The 21,180-nt window shown below is 30.0% G+C and overlaps 1 protein-coding gene and 1 long non-coding RNA gene across 2 annotated transcripts in view; one reads left to right on the plus strand and one right to left on the minus strand.

Moving 5' to 3' along the window:
• Positions 1-11,361, plus strand: part of LOC129959056 (protein FAM98A-like) — a 53,904-nt gene extending 42,543 nt beyond the window's left edge. The window contains exons 8-10 of the mRNA XM_056071851.1: positions 1,647-1,746; positions 7,404-7,486; positions 9,091-11,361. Coding sequence (XP_055927826.1) covers positions 1,647-1,746; positions 7,404-7,486; positions 9,091-9,612 — 705 coding nt within the window. The 3' untranslated portion in view covers positions 9,613-11,361. The remainder of the gene's footprint in view (positions 1-1,646; positions 1,747-7,403; positions 7,487-9,090) is intronic.
• Positions 11,362-15,874: 4,513 nt separating this feature from the next.
• LOC129958531 (uncharacterized) overlaps positions 15,875-21,180 on the minus strand; it is a 55,178-nt gene continuing 49,872 nt past the window's right edge. Inside the window, exon 3 of the long non-coding RNA XR_008783235.1 lies at positions 15,875-16,165. This is a non-coding gene — a long non-coding RNA (uncharacterized LOC129958531). The remainder of the gene's footprint in view (positions 16,166-21,180) is intronic.

The raw sequence follows: 21,180 nt of genomic DNA on the forward strand, positions 1-21,180 counted from the left end.
GAGAAACACATAATTAAAGCCTCTTTACGCTAAAATGTTTTTTAAACCTTTTTTTGAAAACTTGAAATTTCCAAAAATAATTCGTTAAAATTTGATTGATCTGATTGACAGCCAAGAAAATAAATACTATTGAATGTATCAATAACCTTTATGAATGTTACAAATTTCATGGAAAACTGAAATCACGGAGAGAGAGAGAGTTTTACTTTTACTTTATTTTTTGAAAAAGATTTTCAAGCATTCATGATAGCTTGCAGTACTTTGTTTTATAACCAAAAAATGAAACACTCATTGAAAAGTTTTGAAATTAATTCATTGCTTAGTTTTCTCATTGCCGAATATTAGTTGCTTTCGCCAGAAACGGAAGACAAAGCTATTCCTTTTCACATACATCTAAAAGATTCTGAACAATTTAAATCTCCAATGCTTGCATTTCATGCAAGAAAAGAATATATTCTAACGTTAAATTAGTCATCAAATGAAATGGAAAATCAAGACCTATTTTTCACCCCTATTTTTCATATTGCGTATTGTAATTTCAGATGGGCGGGTGATCACCCATTTGACTAATTTTTCCTGTGTACTTTTAAAGAATGTAATACTAATTTTCACTTTCTCTATCGCCTATTTCTTTTGTACTTGAAAGAATATAAATTTATTTATTGGAGAAAACTGCAATTTTGTATTTTACAGATATATCAGGCATGATAAATTGAAGGTCTTGCACAGATTTCTCTATTTGGAGGCATCTGCAGCCCAAACTAATGAAAGGGATGAAAGTAAATTTCTTATGCAGATCGTGGAAAACATAGAAAGATCAATTCCAAATAATAATAAGTCAACAAAGATAGATGAGAATTTTTACATTTTCAGATTAAAACGAATCAATCATTCAAATGGAACTCACAGAAACTGTATAATGCAAAATTTCATTAATATTCGAATGATAAAAAGTGCACTGCAGCGCGAAACCCCTAGAAAATATTTTATTAATCAACGTTATGATGTTGTGTCCCTCCCCCCCCCCATTTCTGAAAAATTTTGTATGTGCTGAGCTTCCCTGTGCAAGAATATTGAATGTTCTACTTCGGGTTTTTTTTTTTCCCGAAATGTTTTTTCCCATTTTCTTCACAGTCTGCTTGTTTTGGGTTCTTTCTGTTCTTTTGTTTTAGCTACAGATGTCACCAAACTGAGGAAGGTATTTTATATCCATCGCATATATTTTCAGTTTGCTGAAGCAAGATATTGATTTGCTATATATTTAAATAAATTTTCAGTCTTTTTAAAGTTATGTCAAAGTATAGTTCACAATTGTTTAATTTATAGAATTATTAAATTTAAAAAAATAAAATGTTTGGGAATATTTGACTAATCTATTTTAAACTATTTCTTGATTATGATATTAAAATTTCTTCTTTTATCTTTTTGTATGATATGAAAATTAGATTCGTAAACACATTATTGGTCTTAAAAAATGTCTGTGATACTGAATTTTATGCTAAAAATACATTCCTTTGATTTGCATATTTAAACTTAGTCATATTGTTCATCACTAATTCATTCTAATGACATTCTTTTGCTATGTCCGTTTAAACTTCTCATATTGTTATTAATTCACTCTAATAATATTGTTTTCTTTTTATAAGAGTAAAGCTGGAGAAATAATGAATAAATATAACAAAGAAAGGAGTGGGATAAGCGATGAGCCTGCAGTGAAAATCTCTGATGTTCTTGCTGCTACTGCTGGTAAGGCTGAAATTCATTATGAAGAGACATGCTTGTTCTTAGGAATCTTATAATTCTATATTACTTATATTGGGGCTATATTAGCGCAACAATTTCATAGGGTGCATGAGAAAATATGAAGAAAAAATGCTTTAATAAAATTACATTCAAATATAATATTTATTTCGACATAATAAGTATTCACAAAGCTGCAATCGGAATCAGTAATGTTTGAATTTCAAATTAAAAGTTCTGAAGGAATACTTTTTTTTACTATAATTTAAATCCTAATTAACTTCCAAATTTTTATCTTAAAACAGACCATGTTAACTTCATTTCAAAGTGTTCTCATATTTCCTGATCCAATTCCCGCTTTTTTATTTAATTATTTCTAACACACGCTTAACAAATTTGCTGACTCCGTGTTTCCCTCAGAGGTAGCGAAGGGATTTAACAAAAAAAAAAAAAAAAAAAAAAAATCCTAAATATCTACGCATCTTTTAAAAAGGCATATAAGATTCCCTTGCATAAGTTGACACGTGTCAAAGAAATCTCTCTAAAAACCTCACAATAAAATCGGGTGAAGATTGAAGGCAACTTCAAAAGTTAGTTCTTTTTGATCACGCGTCTGCAAAATTATGTTCAAACGCCAACAATATGCTTTCTATATAAATAATGAAAGTCCAGCCCAAAAAGTTCTGTGCGAACAAACTGGTCGCCAAAAGTGGGTAGAATAGAAAAATTTACAGTAACTCGTTTGTAGTTAACTTCAGTGGATTGTATAGAATGTATTACATTTAGTATTCAAAATAGTGATTTTACGCGAGAATCCCCAATAGCGAATTGATTGTTCGTCAGTGAAGTTCTTTTTGGTTTAAAAAAAAAAAAAGAAAATTGGGTATGTAAGGTCACAAAGACATGTATTATAAAATTAAATCAATTTCTTTAAGTCTTTTACTGAACAGGATTCGATATAAAAAAAAAAAAAACATATCTAGCCTAATCAGCTGCTCAAATGGGATCAATCTGACAGCAGCGTTTCTTCCTGGCTACAAAATCTTGTCTAAAGGTTTTTTTTTTTTTTGGGGGGGGGGGTCCTATATTGACTGCTTCCTCCTATATTTGCCCTCGTACAAAAGATATGGAGGCCTTATTGCTTTGAATTTATTTATTAAAACTTGACTTTTTTTTTTGTATTATGGATTTATTCAGAAATTTATTTTCTCTAACAATAAAAAAAAAAAAAAAAAAAAAAAAAAAAATTGCGTCTTTTAAAAAAAAAAAGGGCATGACTTAAAAAAATGTTTTTTTAAAAGAAATCTTTATTTTTTATTTCTACTGCAGTTAAAAAAATTGAAACATTTAAGTATTCATTAAAACAATTTTTGCGGTAATAAATCACGAGTAAGTTAACAAAAGCAAAGACTTGGAAGAAGATAGTATAGAATATATTTTCTATACCATCTTCTTCTTTCTGATGAAATATATATTCTGTATAAGAATATAGAATATATATTTTGCACCTTTTCTTCAAAGGGGGTGAGAACAAAAAAGGAAATGAAATAAATGATTTTGTTCTGGAACTGATGAGTTGACACAATTTCGGCGCAAATAATGAGTTCTGGTTGATAAAAATTTGCTTCAGCTTTAAATTTAATATTGGAAAAATTATTCGAAAATGAAAAAAATATCAGTAATACAACTTTTTGATCTTCATTTCTCATTATTACTATTTTGCACTTTTTTGGTCTTATACATGTCCTTACTTTAGTTTTATTCTGAGATAGCATTTTAATTTTTGACTTTCTTCAGATTCTTGCAAAGTCTTCATGTTCCACTTTTTATACACGCATACCATTACCGTGGATAATTTTTTATCTGTACGAAGACAGAGGGAGGTAGAAAAAATAAGATCACTAAACAATTTTAAAACAGAAGTTCTGCGATAGGGGTAAAAAAGATAAAAAGAAGACGAGAAATTAAAATCGCGTGTTCTAAATAAATTGGAATAATGGTTAGCATCGCGCGAGATAAATCGCCAAACCTTACGTTTCGAGACCACGAACCAACTGTTTTTTCCCCTTCTGTTATGTACCAAGGTCAAATTTTGAATAATGAAATGAATTATATAATAATGAAATAAAACTGTTTGCTCTTTGAAAATAGATTTTTATTTCGGATAATATCGACTTCTAATATTTAAAACCAAATTTTATAAAAATATAACAAATTTCAAAGTGCACTAGAATTATTTCAGGACTATTTCATGAGGCAGAATCATACTCTTTGTAGCATTCACTGTACTATTGAGTTAACCTGTCTGAGTATAATAGATGCTTACAAAAAGGTATATCTCTAGCAATTCTCTATCGTAGGTACTATATGCTTTTTGTGTATCAGGTAGCTTTTTGAGTAGAACTTTGAGTAGTAGTGAGAGCGGCATCCTCTATATATGACAGAACAACAGCATCCATGAAATATGACAGAGGAAGCCCTACGTATTTAAATTTACGTTTGGCCTTCTCTGTTCATGGATATTTTCTACGATCTTTTTTTTTCTTTTGCTTCTTTCAGCATGTCATGCAGAATTCCTTGTGATTTTGTAGCATCCTTCAAGTATCGGCGATGAAAATTTATCTTTCCGAGGAATGTACGAAGCTCGTAGATGGTAGGTGTTAACTTGTTGTTTGAAATAGCTTCAACTTTCACAGGTAGTGAAGAGCCTTTTGTAGTAATGAGATACCCCAAATATTCTACTTGGTCAGTTCTCATTGCTGATTTTGTAGCATGAATACGCAAACTATATTGCTGCAATTTTTCTAGCATAAATGAGAGATATTTATGTTCTTCTTCTGTAAACGATGTTCTTAGCACAAGTACGGAAAAACGGAATCCGATCCTCACAATACCTCCGTTTTAAAACGATGGAAAGTGGAATGAGCATGTCAGACCAAAACTATTGACATTAAATTCGTGGAATCCAAAAGGTGTGACTATGGCCATTTTTTTTTTTTTTTTTTTTTTTTCTTTATCTTCCTCAGCATTTAAATTTTGCAATATGTTTCACTTTATACTCGGTTTTGTTGTATCAGTACAAGATGATATTAATATTTGATTCTGCCTGATATTTTTGTACCTGATACAACCGGGAACCGATTCCTTTTCTGTCAGAATGAAACCTTATACTCTGTGGGTATCGGTTTTTGCACTTCTGCCAAGGCAGTCATTTGATATTGAGAAGAATATGATTCCAAATTTAGATTTCTCTTCTTCATGATGTTGTGTGTTGATGATGTGTCTGTGGTCAAGTAAGTAATAAAAAGGAAGGAAAGGCTTAATTGATCTATTTGATAAAGGAATGGGCGGGAATTCTGTGTATGTGCGCTCTTACTAGGGGCTAAAGATGAAATGTAAATAGTTAAAAGATCACACATGCTAATAGCGTCGCCAAGACAGAATGGCGAACTAGATTATATCGATCTAATATTTTGTATCAGATTGATATAGTATCACCCGATCGAAAACGAAAAAGATCGAAGAGATCATCAATCAATTCCAAAAGCTGATACCGAATACCCGATGTTCTTGGTCTGTATCAGTTTTGTGCATCTGATACTTTTTCTTTCCTGATACAAAGTATCAAGTTGGTACTGTACAACCTAACCAATTTGTAGTATGCTTTGATAAGCTCTGTTTATGAGAACATATTTTTATCATTAAATATGCAATGGAAATCTTCAATTCTATGTATTGGACCTGTCTGTCTGGCATTTATTCTTCTATAGTCTACACATGGTCTTAATGTTCCATTTTTCTTGTTGACAAAATGTAAGGGCCTAGTTTATTAGGATTTGGATGATCGAATGAGGTTTTCAATCATAAATTGGAATTATTTTTTGGCTAATTCTGATTTATTATGCATTGGAATAAACAGGTTGGCCCGCAGTCATGATTTGATGCTAAACATCATGACTGCGGGCCACTGACAGCCTGTAATGATGGGACAAAGAGATCTGTAATGATCCTGTTGATCAGCATTTGTTTAGTGAGGTCCTGACGGTGTTTAGTTACTCAAAATATTTAAATGTTTTATTTATAATTCTCAAATTATAATTATCTTGAATGGTAATCACTTCCCCTTTGTCCCATTTATACAAAAAATAAATAAATAAATAAAAAATATTAAAAAAAATTGGTGTGTAAATTTATGAACAGTGGGAATTTATTCAAAAATTCTGTTCATATTATTTGTCTTTAAAAATTTGGCCATTGGAATGGCCGATTTAAGCCTAAATCCAGTGTTATATAATATGACATATGTCGGTATTTCTGTTTCGTTTTCAGCATGCAATTTGTATTCAGAAGCATTTGACTCATCTTTTGTCGAAGCATTTTCGGAAATATCTCTACACTATTCACTAGGAATCGACAGCCTCCCCCCCCTCTCCTCTTTAAAAAATAGAATGAATGTGTCGTAACGATTATTACTCGGCCAAGTTTTCCAATTCATTCCATCTACAGGACTACACGCATTTTTCTCCAAATCTGAAGTGGTACTAACAAAACTTTCCTTTCGAGTCATAACATTGCTTAGATAAGCTGTACTCCTTCTCATGTTCCTCCAATGTCTAATGTGGATGTGGAATCGACGCATGCTGGCTACTTGTCATTCATGCCACTTATCTCCTTCTGTACTGCCGCAAATTCTACATTCTTTGGAGTTTTCTATAGAATTTTATCCACAATCGCCGCAATTTTTACAGAGATTCTTCAGTTACTTGTATGATTTTTTTTTCGATGTTCGGCATTTTTGCCAACCATAGTGTCCTTGAAAACTTTCTCGGAAATATCCGGTTCTTTCAGGGAGTGCATTTTTCTTAACACTTGACTGGATGTCATATCGCTCACCTTCAAGCCTGTTCCAAATCTCTTATTATTTTCGTTTTCTTTGAAGATGTTCAGGAACCTTTCTTCCGCCGTCGTATGTTGATCGATGAATTCTTAATAATATCCCCTATACTTTCCATGGCAAATTGAAGTTGCATCACTAGATAGTTTAATTTGGTTTCCGCAGACGTTATTTCACAGATTGGAATTAGGTTAAATAAATGATTTTTCTTGATAAAACCATTTATTCGTTCAAAATGGAGGTTATTTAGTGCTTACGGCGCTGGCTTCTTAAATGGCAGATTCTGGTTTGTCATCCATTAAAGACATTATGACAGAAATTTAAATTCAGTAACTAAAGCGATGAAAAATTTACCAGTTTATTGGAGCATTAATAGTTATTAATTTTATTAATTGTGTTTGAAAGTATTAAGAAATACAATGATAAACTGCATTCAATTATTTATTTCGGCATAATAAGTATTCACAAGTTTACAGCCAAAATCAGTAATGCTAGATTCCCAAATTAAAAGTTTCGATTGAATGCGTTTTTATCACAGATTTTCAGTTAACATATATTATTTCGTTTACAAATAAATTCAGGAGAATAGGCAAGATTATAAATGTTTTTTCTTTAAAATTAAAAGTCAATGGTTTAAAATTGATTTAATTTTTGTTAACATAGCGCACTTTTTACTATTATTATGATTAAATTATATTTTATTGTAAATCTGTAAAATTGTCGCTCAGTTCTCTATTAACTACTAAATATTTCTCTTTTCATTTTGTAGATTTGGCTATTGTGGAAAAAACTAGCAGTGCATCTGTGAGAAAAAATACCAAGTCTTCTGTGAATAAAGTTATTATTCCTGCAGTAAGTATTTTTCGTATTTCATTGTTGGGAAGAAAAGAAAAAAAAAAATCCTCAAATTTTAAAGTTTCTATTTGTGTTAGATGCACATTTTGCCGTATTGGTTTAATTTTTTATTTATTACATTTCGTTTCATTTTTTATGGTTCTGAAAAATCGAGCATTTATATGTATTGTAACTGAACATACTTTTTTTTTGTTAATTAACTATTGTTTCATCCAATTTTTTAAAGAATTTGAATGTACTGACTAAAAAGTACTTTAAAATATTTTATCTGGTAGCAACGAAATGCTACATTGTATGGATGCAAGATGGGGCTCCTCCACACGTCACCCAATGTGTTCGATCAGTGCTGCAACAACACTTTGGTGATAGAGTCATCTCTCATAACTTTGCGGTTTCGTGGCCACCGCGATCCCCCGACCACGCTTCTATGGATTTCTGCTTCTGGGGTTATCTGAAATCTAAGGTGTACACGCCTGGCCCACGAGATGTGTCAGAATTGCAAGATGTCATAACACGTGTGAAGTTATGCAGATTCCTTCTTTCATGTTACGTTCGACATTGTTGTCCACAATCTTCCGAATGTAATGCGTTGTCGCCAGCGAAGGCGAACACGTTGCAAACCTGTAATTATAACTTTCCACTCCAATAAAAGCTTTTTTTTCTTTCCTCTATATATTGTCATTAGTCCTTTATAATGCTCTTCTTTGCAAATGCTTTACACCGGCAATTTTCGTCACACGTTAATCGTTCCAACGTCCTTTGTGGTTTTTCAATACGCTGATCAATTTGCGCAAGGAAAAAGTGGGTGTTGCCATTCGAAAATTTCGAAATTCTCTCACTGTAACCGTAACCATGAGCTCTGCGTTGTTTAGAATCATCACAATCTCCAGCGCATACCTTCAAACAACCATGTTTGAAATTTTGGTTCGATTGGTTGAACGGACAGGCCGCTAGGGTTTCATATATAGGGGAAGTTTTTTTTTTTTTTTTTTTTGACCATCCTGTATTTAAATCATTTTGTTTTTCAGTATCGCGTTTACATACTTCTAAAACTACAGACCAACTGACGATCAAACTTTTGACGGATTTGGTTCCAAATTTGAGATGTCTACACTTTAGATATTAAATCTTCAATAGCAAATGAAGATTTTAGCAAATTTTATCCTTTTGACATAGTTTGTTATTATTATTTTTATTTATTTTTTTAGTTATCGTGTTAACTTATATTCGGACAGCTGATCAGACTTCCTCTTAATGGATTTTGCCCCAAATTTTACAGAAATCTCCAAATTTAATCGAAAGACCATATGCTAAATTTCATTCGTCTAACTTAAAATAGTTCTGAGTTATATTCGCTGACTGACAAATAGACAGATATAATGTCAAAAATGTATTTTTTTTTTAATTCGAGTATGTCTGAAACATGGGAAGATTCGTCAAAATCTGAAACTTGATTTTTTGACAATTACTATACTTTTTCTATACTTTATAACGATAAAGTAAAAATGCACGTTCATTTTGTATTCAAATTCATTCTGAAGTTGTTTTTTGATTTTAAATCATAAAAATTGGGTTCTTTAATATAATTAATTACATTGCAGGTTCCTGACAGAGGAGGTCGTCCAGAAGAGCAACAACCTCCACCGCCTGAAGTACCAAGTTGGCAGAAAAATGATAGTTCATCAAGAGGTGGTAGGGGTGGCCAGCAGAGTTCTAACACTTATAAAAACATGGGTGACAGGGACAGGGATCGTTTTCAGAATGATAATCGTTCGTCTAATGACAATTACCAGAGAGGTGGAAATTATAATAATATCAATAATAATAGTAATAGTAATAGAGGTAATTATTCAAGAGTCAGTGATTATAGCTCTCCTGCTTATCAACCAATGTATCAACAACCGATTCAGTATTGTGGCCAGATGGGAAACCCACAATTTGGATTTGGTGGATATATGCCTGCAGGTGATAATTTTCAACAATATGGAATGAGTGATGGAATGAATCCGTATCAACCAAGGCCCAGCAATCAGTCTGGTCATAGACAAAGAGGTGGTTATAGTGGTGAAAGGGGTGGTAGATCGTACCGTGGTCAAGGACGCGGTCGTGGTGGCAGATACTAAAAATTAGCTAATTAATTACTGTAATTTTTTTAAATATATGTTGATTAATTTAGAATTTTGCATATAAATAATATATACTAAGTTTTGAAAGCTAGGCATAATTATGTTTCATAACCCCTATATATTTCTATAAATGCTATGGAATATTACGTATTTTTCATTTTTCCTGTTTTCAGTTTTTTGGATGCTTTGAGTTGTTTCTATCTATCAATTATTTTAATCTGGCATTTACTAGCGCCATGAATTTTATTTAAATGTCTTCATTTTATTGTATGTTACATTTTGTTGATCATAGTATTTCTTCCTCTGTTTATGAAACAGTAATTAGTTTTTATTGTTAATTAATTGGTTGATATTTTCTAAATATTAACGAGTATAAGTAAATGTAAATTATTTATAAATGTTAAGTAAATCAACTCTTAAATTAATGTTTTTAAACTGTAAAATTTTGCAGGTTGTCTTTGCTTTTTAAAAAAATTACTAGGATTTATGGAATTCTCAGAAAAAAGTTACAAATTTCATTGATTTTACTCCATATTTGTCAATATCACTATATGAATCCAAAAAGGCTAAAGATCATCCAATAGTTGTTGAAAATATTTTTCTTGGCCATCCTTAATAGTCACAGCTTATGTTTTTAAGTTGTTCTTGAAATATTTGAAATAAAATCTGGATAGTGATTACATATTTATAATGCATTCATTCTAAAAAGATAATTTCAGTATAAATTTTATAAGCATCTTGAATACATTCTGAAATTCTTAAATGAAAAATTATCTGTATCTTTTATATACGATTCTTTTGAAATCATTATTAGGAAAGGCATTTATTTTATATTACTATTTATTTGTTTGAATTACCTAGACATTTTCATTGTTTTATTACTTGTTTTGGCTATAGTAATCTATTTATTTTGTATTTATTTGCATTTGTATGATACATATCAAATATTAGTTCTTTAATTTTCCTGCTTTATGAATTTTTTTGTACATATGGAGAAGAATAGACAAATTACATAATCGTTTTTAAGACTTCATTATCTTGTTGTATTAGCTTATCAAATTTTATTTATTTGTTGTTAGAAACTAAAAATTTATAATGGACTCGCATAGTTGAAATTAAGCTGAATTATTTATCTTGGTATAATATGTAGCATTTGACCTCTATTTCTTACGATCACCTTTATTTATGCATGATATGCAGTTTTTTTTTAATTCTTAAAATTATAGGCATTATTAATATTACAAAACTATACGAGGCTCAAAAAATAAGGTAACGAATCTTCTTAGAGAAAAAGTTTATTCATAAAATTATAGAGATAGGCAAAGGTGAAGAAGCATTGATACATATTACTTTTTCACATAGTCATTATGGTCGTTGATTTACCAATGGCGCACATGTTTCAATCTATCTAAACTGGTGTAGAAGAAATCCTATAATTTTCGCTTTCTTTTTTTTGGAAGCCTGCTTATTTAAAAAGATATGTCGTAACTTATTTAAATAAAATTCAGATAACTATTAAAAATGTCATTCTATTTAGATAGAAAGGTATTTTTTGGAATTATAATTTAATTGTATTTGCTTGTGATATATTTTTTACAGTATTTCTCACATCTAAGTAGACCAGCTATAATAAATTGTGTGTGCTTCTATAAAATAATAATTATTCAGCTAAACTTTTGATTGTTTTTGTTATTTTTGTTTATAGTTGTATGTATCAGTAAACATAAAAAAGGGACATAAGAATTTTGTGAATGTAATAAAATGAATTATGATAGCAGATTTTCATTATTCTCTTCTCATTGCATTTTCTTTAAAATTAACTTTATTTCTAGATGGGAGGAATGAAAAGGAGAAACAAAAAAGATTTATATTGGTTTCATTAGAAAATATATTTGTTCCCTTGGAAGAAAAAAATATGTTTTTCATTCCGAAATTAGTTTTTATGCCTATGAACTGTCATATCTAAGGGTCTTAGATTATACGTCAATTTTTTCTTCCTTTTATATGTTATGTTTTCACATAGATTTCGTAGTATACTCAACATGGTCAATTATAATAACGTGTTTCTACTACTCATGCTCATGATAATCTGTTTTGGCGTAGTTCACATATTACAAGTTTGAAATGGATAAATGAGACATCGATTTTAATCATTTTGTTCAGGTGTAGTATGAACTAACGGTTTAATAAGTATATGACTATTCCAGAAATTTACATTTTTCTAGCAGTAAGAATTATTTTCATTACACACACACACTTCCAATTGTAACTCACTCATCAAATAAGAGTTCCAAATGTACAGATATAATTTGGCTTCTTTATGGGGAGGAGTAATAAGTGCTAGAAAAAATTAAACTTTTGTACTACACCTACAATTAAAAAGTGTCCAAAACTAAAATGTTTTTCTTGTACTCATCCAGAAAGACACAAATGCTTTTATCTTAAAAATTCATGCTTTTATCTGTAAATTTATTAACTTAGACCATTTTTTCGTACTTTTGGCCGATGTAATTTTCAGGAATAATATACACATCATGAAGGATTATTATTAAAAAGACGGAATCGGAAATAATTACGCATTAATTAATTTTAATTAAATTTTAAAAAAATGGTCAGATGATACTTTAATTGAAGTACTTAGAAATTCGTTTAAAATAAACACCTTCGACATCTATACAAACTTGCATTCTTTTAAGAATATTTGCTCATATGCGAATGAGTTCATCATTCATCACTTGTGACTTAAAGATGGGTGACATTGTACACGACTAGCAAATTTCTTTGATTATTAGATGGGATACTACTAAATAAATATTTACATTTGATAATTTTTTTATTTGTACAAACTTGTATTTCTGAAGTAAATATTTGTTTATAAATTTGTGATTAGAAAAAAAAAGTTAAAAAATAAGCATATCTCTGCAAATTTTGTAGAGAGAAACGTGAAACTTGGTTTGTGTGCATAGATAATTGTTAGAGAAACATTTTACTAATTGACATTTTTATATAGTGGGGGAAAGTGAGTATAATTTAAAATTTTTTTTATTGTCAACTTCCACAGAAATCAAAGCGTGTTCTACCTACCTTATTTAACCATGAAGTGCGTTTGACATGTATACAAGTCAGCCTAAATTTTCATTTTTGCGCGACCAATGTGTAATTTTTAATCTAATAGAAATGAAATATTTCCTTTTTTATGATTTTTTGGAAAATTTACTATAGAACAATTTGTATTACGTTCAACATATATGTGCGTCATTTCTTGACTTTAAAAAGGAAGACGTGATGGACTTTAAAAAGCAAATTTCGTGGTTAACTTGTTAATGAAACTTTGTAAGTAGAAGTAGAGGTCTAGGTACAATATTCAGGGAAATATAATCTTTGTTCCACTTGGGACACCCTGTATAAAAATATTACCTTATAGTGAGGGTGAAAATCATTGGTGAACCTATTCCAAAAAGGTTTGGATTCATTGCTTATCAGATGAACTGAAAACAATAAGAAAGGCGGAGAATTTCAAAATGCAATCATGAAAATCTTGATGAGCGTTTATCTGGATTTTCACGTGTCGGAAAACTTTTTTTATATATATTATAATTACATTCGTTCATTTATTTATTAAGTAAAATAATCTTCAACATTGCAATTTGTATCTTTGAATTGGATATAAAACTAATGAAGCTAGTATATGTTTAGATTTATCTCAGTAGCCCTTTCTTGCATACTCTAATAATTGTATCTGTGTATTATTAGACGCATGCCCTGTGCGAACAATAGTTAAGAAAGAACCTATTAGCATGCGATCTTTGGCAATTAATCGTTGGGATATGGTTAATACAAAGGAACCAGACTGAATGTATATTTTGGTCGTCTCCCCCCCCCCAATTAAAAACAAAATGACACAGAAATAAAACTGTAGTCACAAATTCGCATCCCAAATTTCATATGTTTAAATTATCACGTTTTTTAATTGTTGAGTTTGCATGCTTAAGAAAATGCATATTGATATACAATTAACCCCTGACTGATTTTGTTTCAAATTTATGCGGATCTACATTTTAGATGCTAAATCTGTGTACGAAGTTTCTAGCTTTTTTCATTTTGCAGGTATTGTATTAACTTATATTCGGACCGATGAATTTCCTCTGTATAGATTTTGTTCAAAATTTGATACAAATTTGGGATAGATGCCATATACCAAATTTAATCCATCAACTGAAAGCGTATTTGAGTTGTGTTCACTGACGGATATAATCCAAAAATGTGTTTTCCGAACTCTGAGAGTTCTAAAGTGTAGCGATTTGCCAAAATCTCGAGTTCGAATTCTTTGATGATAACAGCACTGTATCTTAGTATATACATCGAAAAAAATCAATATTTTTCAAAAATCGTTTTTTTTTTCCCCGTCATAAATTTTGAAAAAAAAAAAAAATCTATTTATCCTAATCATGATCACGAATGATGGTTGCCGATGAATCGCGGTGCTGTAAATCGATTCCGAAATTAATTTTCGTTTTCGAACTTTACACTAGTTTTTATTTGGAACTTTTATCATTTGAGTGATTCCACCCATCCAAAACGAAAATTGGAGAGAAGAGGATGCAAATTTAAGTATTTATTTTTGGATCTCCATTATTTTTCTCTTTTATGTATAGTTTTTGTTAGTGTTTCTATAAATGCTGCCATATTTTAATATATAAAAAATTTGCTTTTCCATTGAAGACAGTATTTTACAAATTATGAAAATGGTTACATAATTATTCAATTTACATTATGATTTCTCTACTAAAAGCATTTTTTGCAATCGAAATATTTATTGACTGCCTTACGATAGATATTTTTAAAAGCAGTAATAATGTTTAAATTTATAATTTGCAAAGTTTCATATTTGTCAAAAATTTATATTCACTTTATAAAAGAAGACACATTTCCTCTTGATATATTTTTGAGATGAATTCATCAGTCTTATAAAATCTCCTTTCTCTTTTTGCTACATATTTCTTGAAATCGACTTTAGCTTCATCCGGCTTACAAAAATCAGTAATTTTGGAGAGAATATGTTGTTTTCAAACATTCTTTATATTTTTCTGATTTTTCGTTAAACCAACGGTATCTAATTGCATTTTTAAGGCTATTACAATATTGATATCTATTACTTTTAATGTTTCGAAAATTTCAATAGTAGTATTCATATTTAAAATCATGTCAAAGCAACGGACAAAAAAAGCACGACTAACACCAAATCAAAAGAAAAAATTTCTAAGATGCTTAAAGAGACTTGATCAGTTTTACCGCGGGAAAAAGAAGATTATCGCATGAGAAAAACCCCTTAACCATTAATCATTTCTTATCAGAACGAGAAACATGCATTCTCTATAATTCCTATAAATATTTGCCAAGTTTTCCCTTCCAATGGTAATTAAGCTCCAGTAAAAATGCAAATGCGACTGTATCCCGTCTCCAATACCCATTTGAATTCAGGTAGTTATATGGAAATTGACTCATTTTATCTATTAAACTGAAATACTTCTGACAAATGAAATGTTTCATATTATAATTGAAATAATAACTTGGAGAAAAAATGAGTTTTTAATGATGAATTGATTTTCATTTTTATGTACAGAAAAATGATTATCTGGTCATTTGGAATTGACTAAACATCAAATCATTTCAATCAAGTTTTCATATCTAGTTAACTCGAAATGAATATGGAAAGGGATTTTTTTTTTGGGGGGGGGGGATAATCGGATATATTTTCGGTGCTTCACAGTAGGTCGGGTTCCCTGGCATGTCTTATGCATCTATCTTTTAATCGTCATTACTTTTTGTAGATTTAGATGTGTGAAAAAGTTTCAGTAAAATCCAGTGACTTAAAATGGAATACAAAAATTCTTTACAAAAAAGAAGAGAGAACAAATAGAAAGAAATTCGGGGAAACAGGAGTTACTAAGTATTCAACCTTCCTGGAAAAAGTAAAACCAAAGTCTGCAGCGGCAGTTGAAATTTTGAGTTTATGTTGTAAGCTGACGGGTATCCGGTCTTCTGAATAGCATAAACATGTTCTACGTTGCAACAACATTTGTCTGGTTAAGTTTGCTGTCTGAAACTGAAAACTTTATTTTCTCGAAGTCTTATTTATTAACAAAAGCTGTGAGGGTTATTAAAGGATTCTTATTTTAGAAGAAAATTATGATCATAAAAGTTCTATAAATAAATTCAGTCGTTGTGATATAATAAATAATACACTTCCCTTCGTGTATACCAGATTTGTATAAAACCAGAAACATACAGTTTTGAAATAATTGGTATTCTAATGAGAATCATATCCACAAAATTATTTCAGTATTTAATTGGATATATTCTACTAGTTATAAGGTCGGAATTATGTTTTAACTGCTGAAAATTCAAATGGAATGCCGGAAGATAAATGTGGTAATCTTGGTTTCAAACTCTAGATTTTTGGGTGTAGGTCGTCTTAGGCCGTACCTAGATGGTGGCGAGATTGGCCCTCGCCATGGCGCAGATAGTGGGAAGGCCACACAAATGTCCACTGAAAAAAAGAAGGTTTAAAAATTAGAAAACAAATTTTAATTAAAATAAAGAATTTACAAGTAAGCAAACCTTTTGTGGTTTATTAAACATCACGGAAACACACTGGCCGGTTGCAAGTGAGCCCTCGTTCACATGAGATATGTCCTCGTTACCAAAATGTAGTTAGGAACACAATCTCATCTATATTTACCATATCTCTGCAATGGCGTTTTAAATTAACACTGCTGTCGGAAAACCGTAGAGAGCGACAAGCAGTGATGATTTTTTTGGGGGGAGGAGGGGAGAGAGTTGCATTTTACTGTTTGACGACCAAGAGATACTTGCATATCACTTTAGATTTATGCAATTGTGGATGATAATTTGATCTACTTATAAAGGATAAAGGAATCCCAATCTTACTGGATGGTTCCTTGGTGTTTCTTATTCTGCAAATAAGAGGAATAGGGAGTATTTCTGTTTTCAGTATTTCAAAGAATGAACGCAGAAAAAAAAATATGCTTGCACTTTTTTTTTTGTTGTTGTTGTATGTCGGATAAAAATAAAAATATATATTTCAAATTAGTATGAATAAATAACTATTTTTCTATTTTTACATTGCTTTTGTTATATTAAGTACTAAACAACTTCGGTGACTAGCTGATATTTTCATCTTATTTTGTTAATATATTTGTCAACAACTTAAAATTAGCGGCTTTGTTAATTTTTAGTAAGTGTAAGCATTAACTGCTATAAAAGAAAAAAAAAGTTTGGTTTTATGATAAAACCAAGAACAATAAATCAGAACTGTATCAGTGTTTGAGCTAAATTTCCATGCACAATATTTTGAATCTAATGAAATTAATGATTTAGGTCTTTACATTAGATTGTTAAAAATGCATTAGGTGGAAGAACTCTAAAAAATTTGGAGACTCAATTTTTATTTTAGTTTTGCATATTCCATTCCAAATTAAAATATAATTATTACATATTAGTAAGCTAGTTATACACTGAATATTTATTCTACTTAAGACAGATAAATGTCAAGAGATGATTTTAAAAGCATAAACAAAAAAAAAAAAAAAAAAAAAAAAAATTCAAAACAATAAAATTAATTCTCGTGCAAAGTAAATTTATTTCAAACAAGGAAAAAAAATTAACAGATAAACCATCAAAAATGGACTGAATTTCATCACTATAAAGAAAGTTGTATATAATCATAATCAAGATAAATTTTTATATTGAGCTTTTTAAAAAAAGAAAATATCAAAGATTTTTTAAACAAAAAAAGTATGCATCATCTTGAAATATTTCTAAAAATTATGCATTAATTTTTTAATGCAAAATTTAGTCAAGACATAGCACTGCAATTAAATTGGTGTCATTTAAAAAATAATCTTTTGAAATTTCTGGTAGTGTAAAAGTTATTTTTATGTGATCATATTTTAAAAAGTTAACGATGTAAAACGCCATAATTTTAAATCATTCAAAATTTAAAAGAAAATTTCCGAGGTGCGCATATTGTTTTCTATAATCTTAATGGTCCATTCTGTAGAACAATAAACAGTTAGTTTCCTCTAAGTACAATCTTTTAGAAATTTTCTCACAAAAACATGATTAGAAGCAAAACAAAAAAATAACCCTGGCATATTTTAGAATTTATTCCATAAAAAACGTCAAATGCAGCTACATCAAATTCACAATCTCACTTTTCTTGCTTGTGAGTGATTTTACATACAATTTTCGTTTAAAGCAATAATCGTACAACATATCAATAACAGTCGTCTAATTTCTCCTATAAAAATTAATGTCATTTGTATTTTATACAAATATACAGTTTTTGTCCAATTTTGTTGAAATTCAGCTCCTACTTATGCTCTTTAAAACAAGAGGGGAATCGGTGTCAGTTATATAAAATTTTAGTTAATTAAAAATTATTCAGTTTTGGCGTTTTTCTGTGATATATTCTAAAATCTCTCCCCTCCCCCTTTTTTACACCATTTTAAAATCAAACATGTCTCTTGCATGCTCTCTAATAATGATGTTATTCCGCTTAAAATTGTGGAGTTTGGATAAGGTTGCTGATGTCTTGCATGCGCTGTCGAACAATAGTTAGGAAATAAAAATCTTGATATTGATCCTTGGACAAAATCGATCATTTTTACTGAATCTATTGTGCGATTTTGTCGATTAATCCCTGACATGCAGTTAATACACATGTACCGGAAAATCGAATCTATATTTTGGAAGCCTTGTTCCGACCGATTAAAACCAAAATTTGACATAGAACTAAAAATGTAGTTACATGATCACATACCAACATTTATTTAAGTCTTTGCAATTTTGAGCTGCTGCGATGACATGCATAAACAAGAACAAGCTGACAAACTTGCCATCCCTTTGATGTATTTGGTTCTTGATCTACGTTTTAGCTGCTAAACCTCTGTACCAAATTTTATCTCTCTACCTCTTTACGTTTTGTAGTTATCAATTTCACTAGTACTCGAACAATCGGAGGGAAAGATTTTCTCTGAATGGATTTCGTTTAAAATTTGACAGAAATTTGCAAATTTGGCATTAAGACCTTATGCCAAACTTCATCCGTCTAAGTAAGAGTCTTTTTGATTTATTGTGTTCATAGACAGACAGATAGGACATAAAAAATGCGTTTTTCGGACTCGGGGTCTGAAATGTGGAGATTCTGCAAAATCTCAAATTCCAATTTTTTGATGATTAGAATATTTTCTTTTCGTATTCCTCGTATGTGAGAAAGTAGAATCATAATAATAATCTTTTTTAATGATATCAATTGAATTGCCGAATATTTAACAATTTCTCTAATAATTTCAACGAATGATTAAAAATATTTTTTATAATTGGTGACAATACTTGCATAGTTGTAATGAAAAACAAATTAATTTCATTATTTTATCAAATCTTTTAATTATATATATATATATATATATATATATATATATATAATTAAAGGAATATATATTTAATTATATTGTTCCAGATACAGTTAACAAGATTTTCTCTCAATTTCAAACTGATACTTTTGGGATGAGATAACAGATATTTGTTTGTTTTTACGAATTTTCAATTTCATTTTAATTTTGCAATTACTATAGCTCGATTTCTTATCTGTTCGATTCCTTAACTAAGGAAAAAAAACGAAAAGAGTGTATGTATTATTTGAAAGATTCTGGAAGTTAGTTCTTTTAAATGATATTTTTAAAAAAATTTTTGGTAATGTTTTTATAAATTTCTTTTTCAGGTTATTTTGTTTAGTGTTTCAAGGCATTTTATTATACTTTGCCGTTGAGTTTGGTCATATGCAACCATTTAGTTCAAACTATTTAGTTTTTACACGCTATTTTTTTGTATTAGTTTTATTTCATACCATTGCTAAATGCATTATTTTGAACTTTGCTAATAACGGCCGTGTGATTGACGTTGAATTTTTATCGCGATTCGCCAATATTTATTTTCGTTGTTAACGCACATGGCTCTTATTTCCTGAAAAATGAAACACTTTAAATGTTTTTCTTACCATTTGAAATTTGATTTTTTTTTTTTTTTTTTTGGTTTCCATTAATGCTACCTTTTGGTATTAATCTATTCTGTTTTGCTTGATTTAGGATATCGCTTTGTACTTGTCTTAAATCATTTAGCGCCCCAGTAAACTAAACTAAGTAAGAAAAGTAATTAAGTTTTTCTGTTATATCATAAAATAATTTCCTGCTAATTGGGCAAATGCGTTAATTGATTCTGTGTAATTTCAACATATTGGAAAACCAAAAAATGCATATATCTTTCAGCGCTTACAATATAAATTAAATTGTTGACAAACAATCTGTAAAAAGTAAATTTGTTTTAAAAAAGGCTCTAAAAGATCGATTTTTATTATAATAATTCAATTTAATTATACCTAGGGGGCTTAGGTCCTAAAAATTTCAAATTTTATTGTGTTTGCAAAACAAAGAAAAAAAGTATGTATTAGAAGCAGAATTTTAAAAAAAGTCTTACATAAACATAATAGAATGACATCATCTATATGGTGTTGATATCCACATCTTGAAATGGTTATAAATTATAAAGTAGCATTAAAACCCTTGCATCCTTCTTTTTAATTTTTTTTTCTTCAACATTCCATTTACAAACATTTGTCCGCAAGATCTTACTGAAGCATCAAATATTGTTAAAACTCATTAGACGCAGAAATCCTTGTAAGGATTTCAAGAAATAAGTCATTTATATTTGAATGAGTTCTTAAATCATCAAGAAATGATGTCAACACTTTCCTAGAAAATATGATTAAACTTCTTTGAACTCTTTAAATTATATAAAAATTTGGAGGAACTCTCCTTTATAATGTTTTTTAAAAGAAAACTTTCTTAATATTAGAGATCAAAAGTCTGCATTAAGCCTGCTGTCTCGATTACAAATGATACCCACACAATAAGTACCTGGGTTGCCTGAGGAGAGATAAAGATGCCAGAATGGCAAAATCTAGGATGCTCAGTTTTCTCTCCCTGGCAATCCGATTGTGTCTTTACGCTTGCGCAATCGAATTTTCTCGTGAATTGACGACAGGGTATTGAGGCCCTCTAGTATAGCCGACGTTAGATGGGTAGACTTTTTCGCCGAATTCCGTTGTCGCTGAAATCTCTCACGAATTTCAGCAATTATTCTATCTAACGAATTAAACAGCTTCAGTCTCAATTTATTTTCATAGATCAAGTTCGCATCCCTACTTCCGTCTTCAAAATTGTGCTTTCTCGTTTTACGCCTCTGAGGTTCCAATGGAAATGACGTCTACATACTTATTTTTTGAATAACTGATGGCACCTTGTGCCAATTCCTCTCATTTCTTTATTAGTTCTTCTGCAAAGTACTTACTTTTTGAGCACACATTATTATGTCGAATTCCTTTGTTTGTAAATATGCTTGCGCATCGTTCACTTCATGTAGCGCAAATTTACAGACGCCAAAGAAGAAAATGACTGCATCGTAACAGCAAAGTTCCTGCATTCT

This window comes from Argiope bruennichi, chromosome X1, assembly GCF_947563725.1.
Source record: "Argiope bruennichi chromosome X1, qqArgBrue1.1, whole genome shotgun sequence".
NCBI classification, from domain to species: Eukaryota; Metazoa; Arthropoda; class Arachnida; order Araneae; family Araneidae; genus Argiope; species Argiope bruennichi.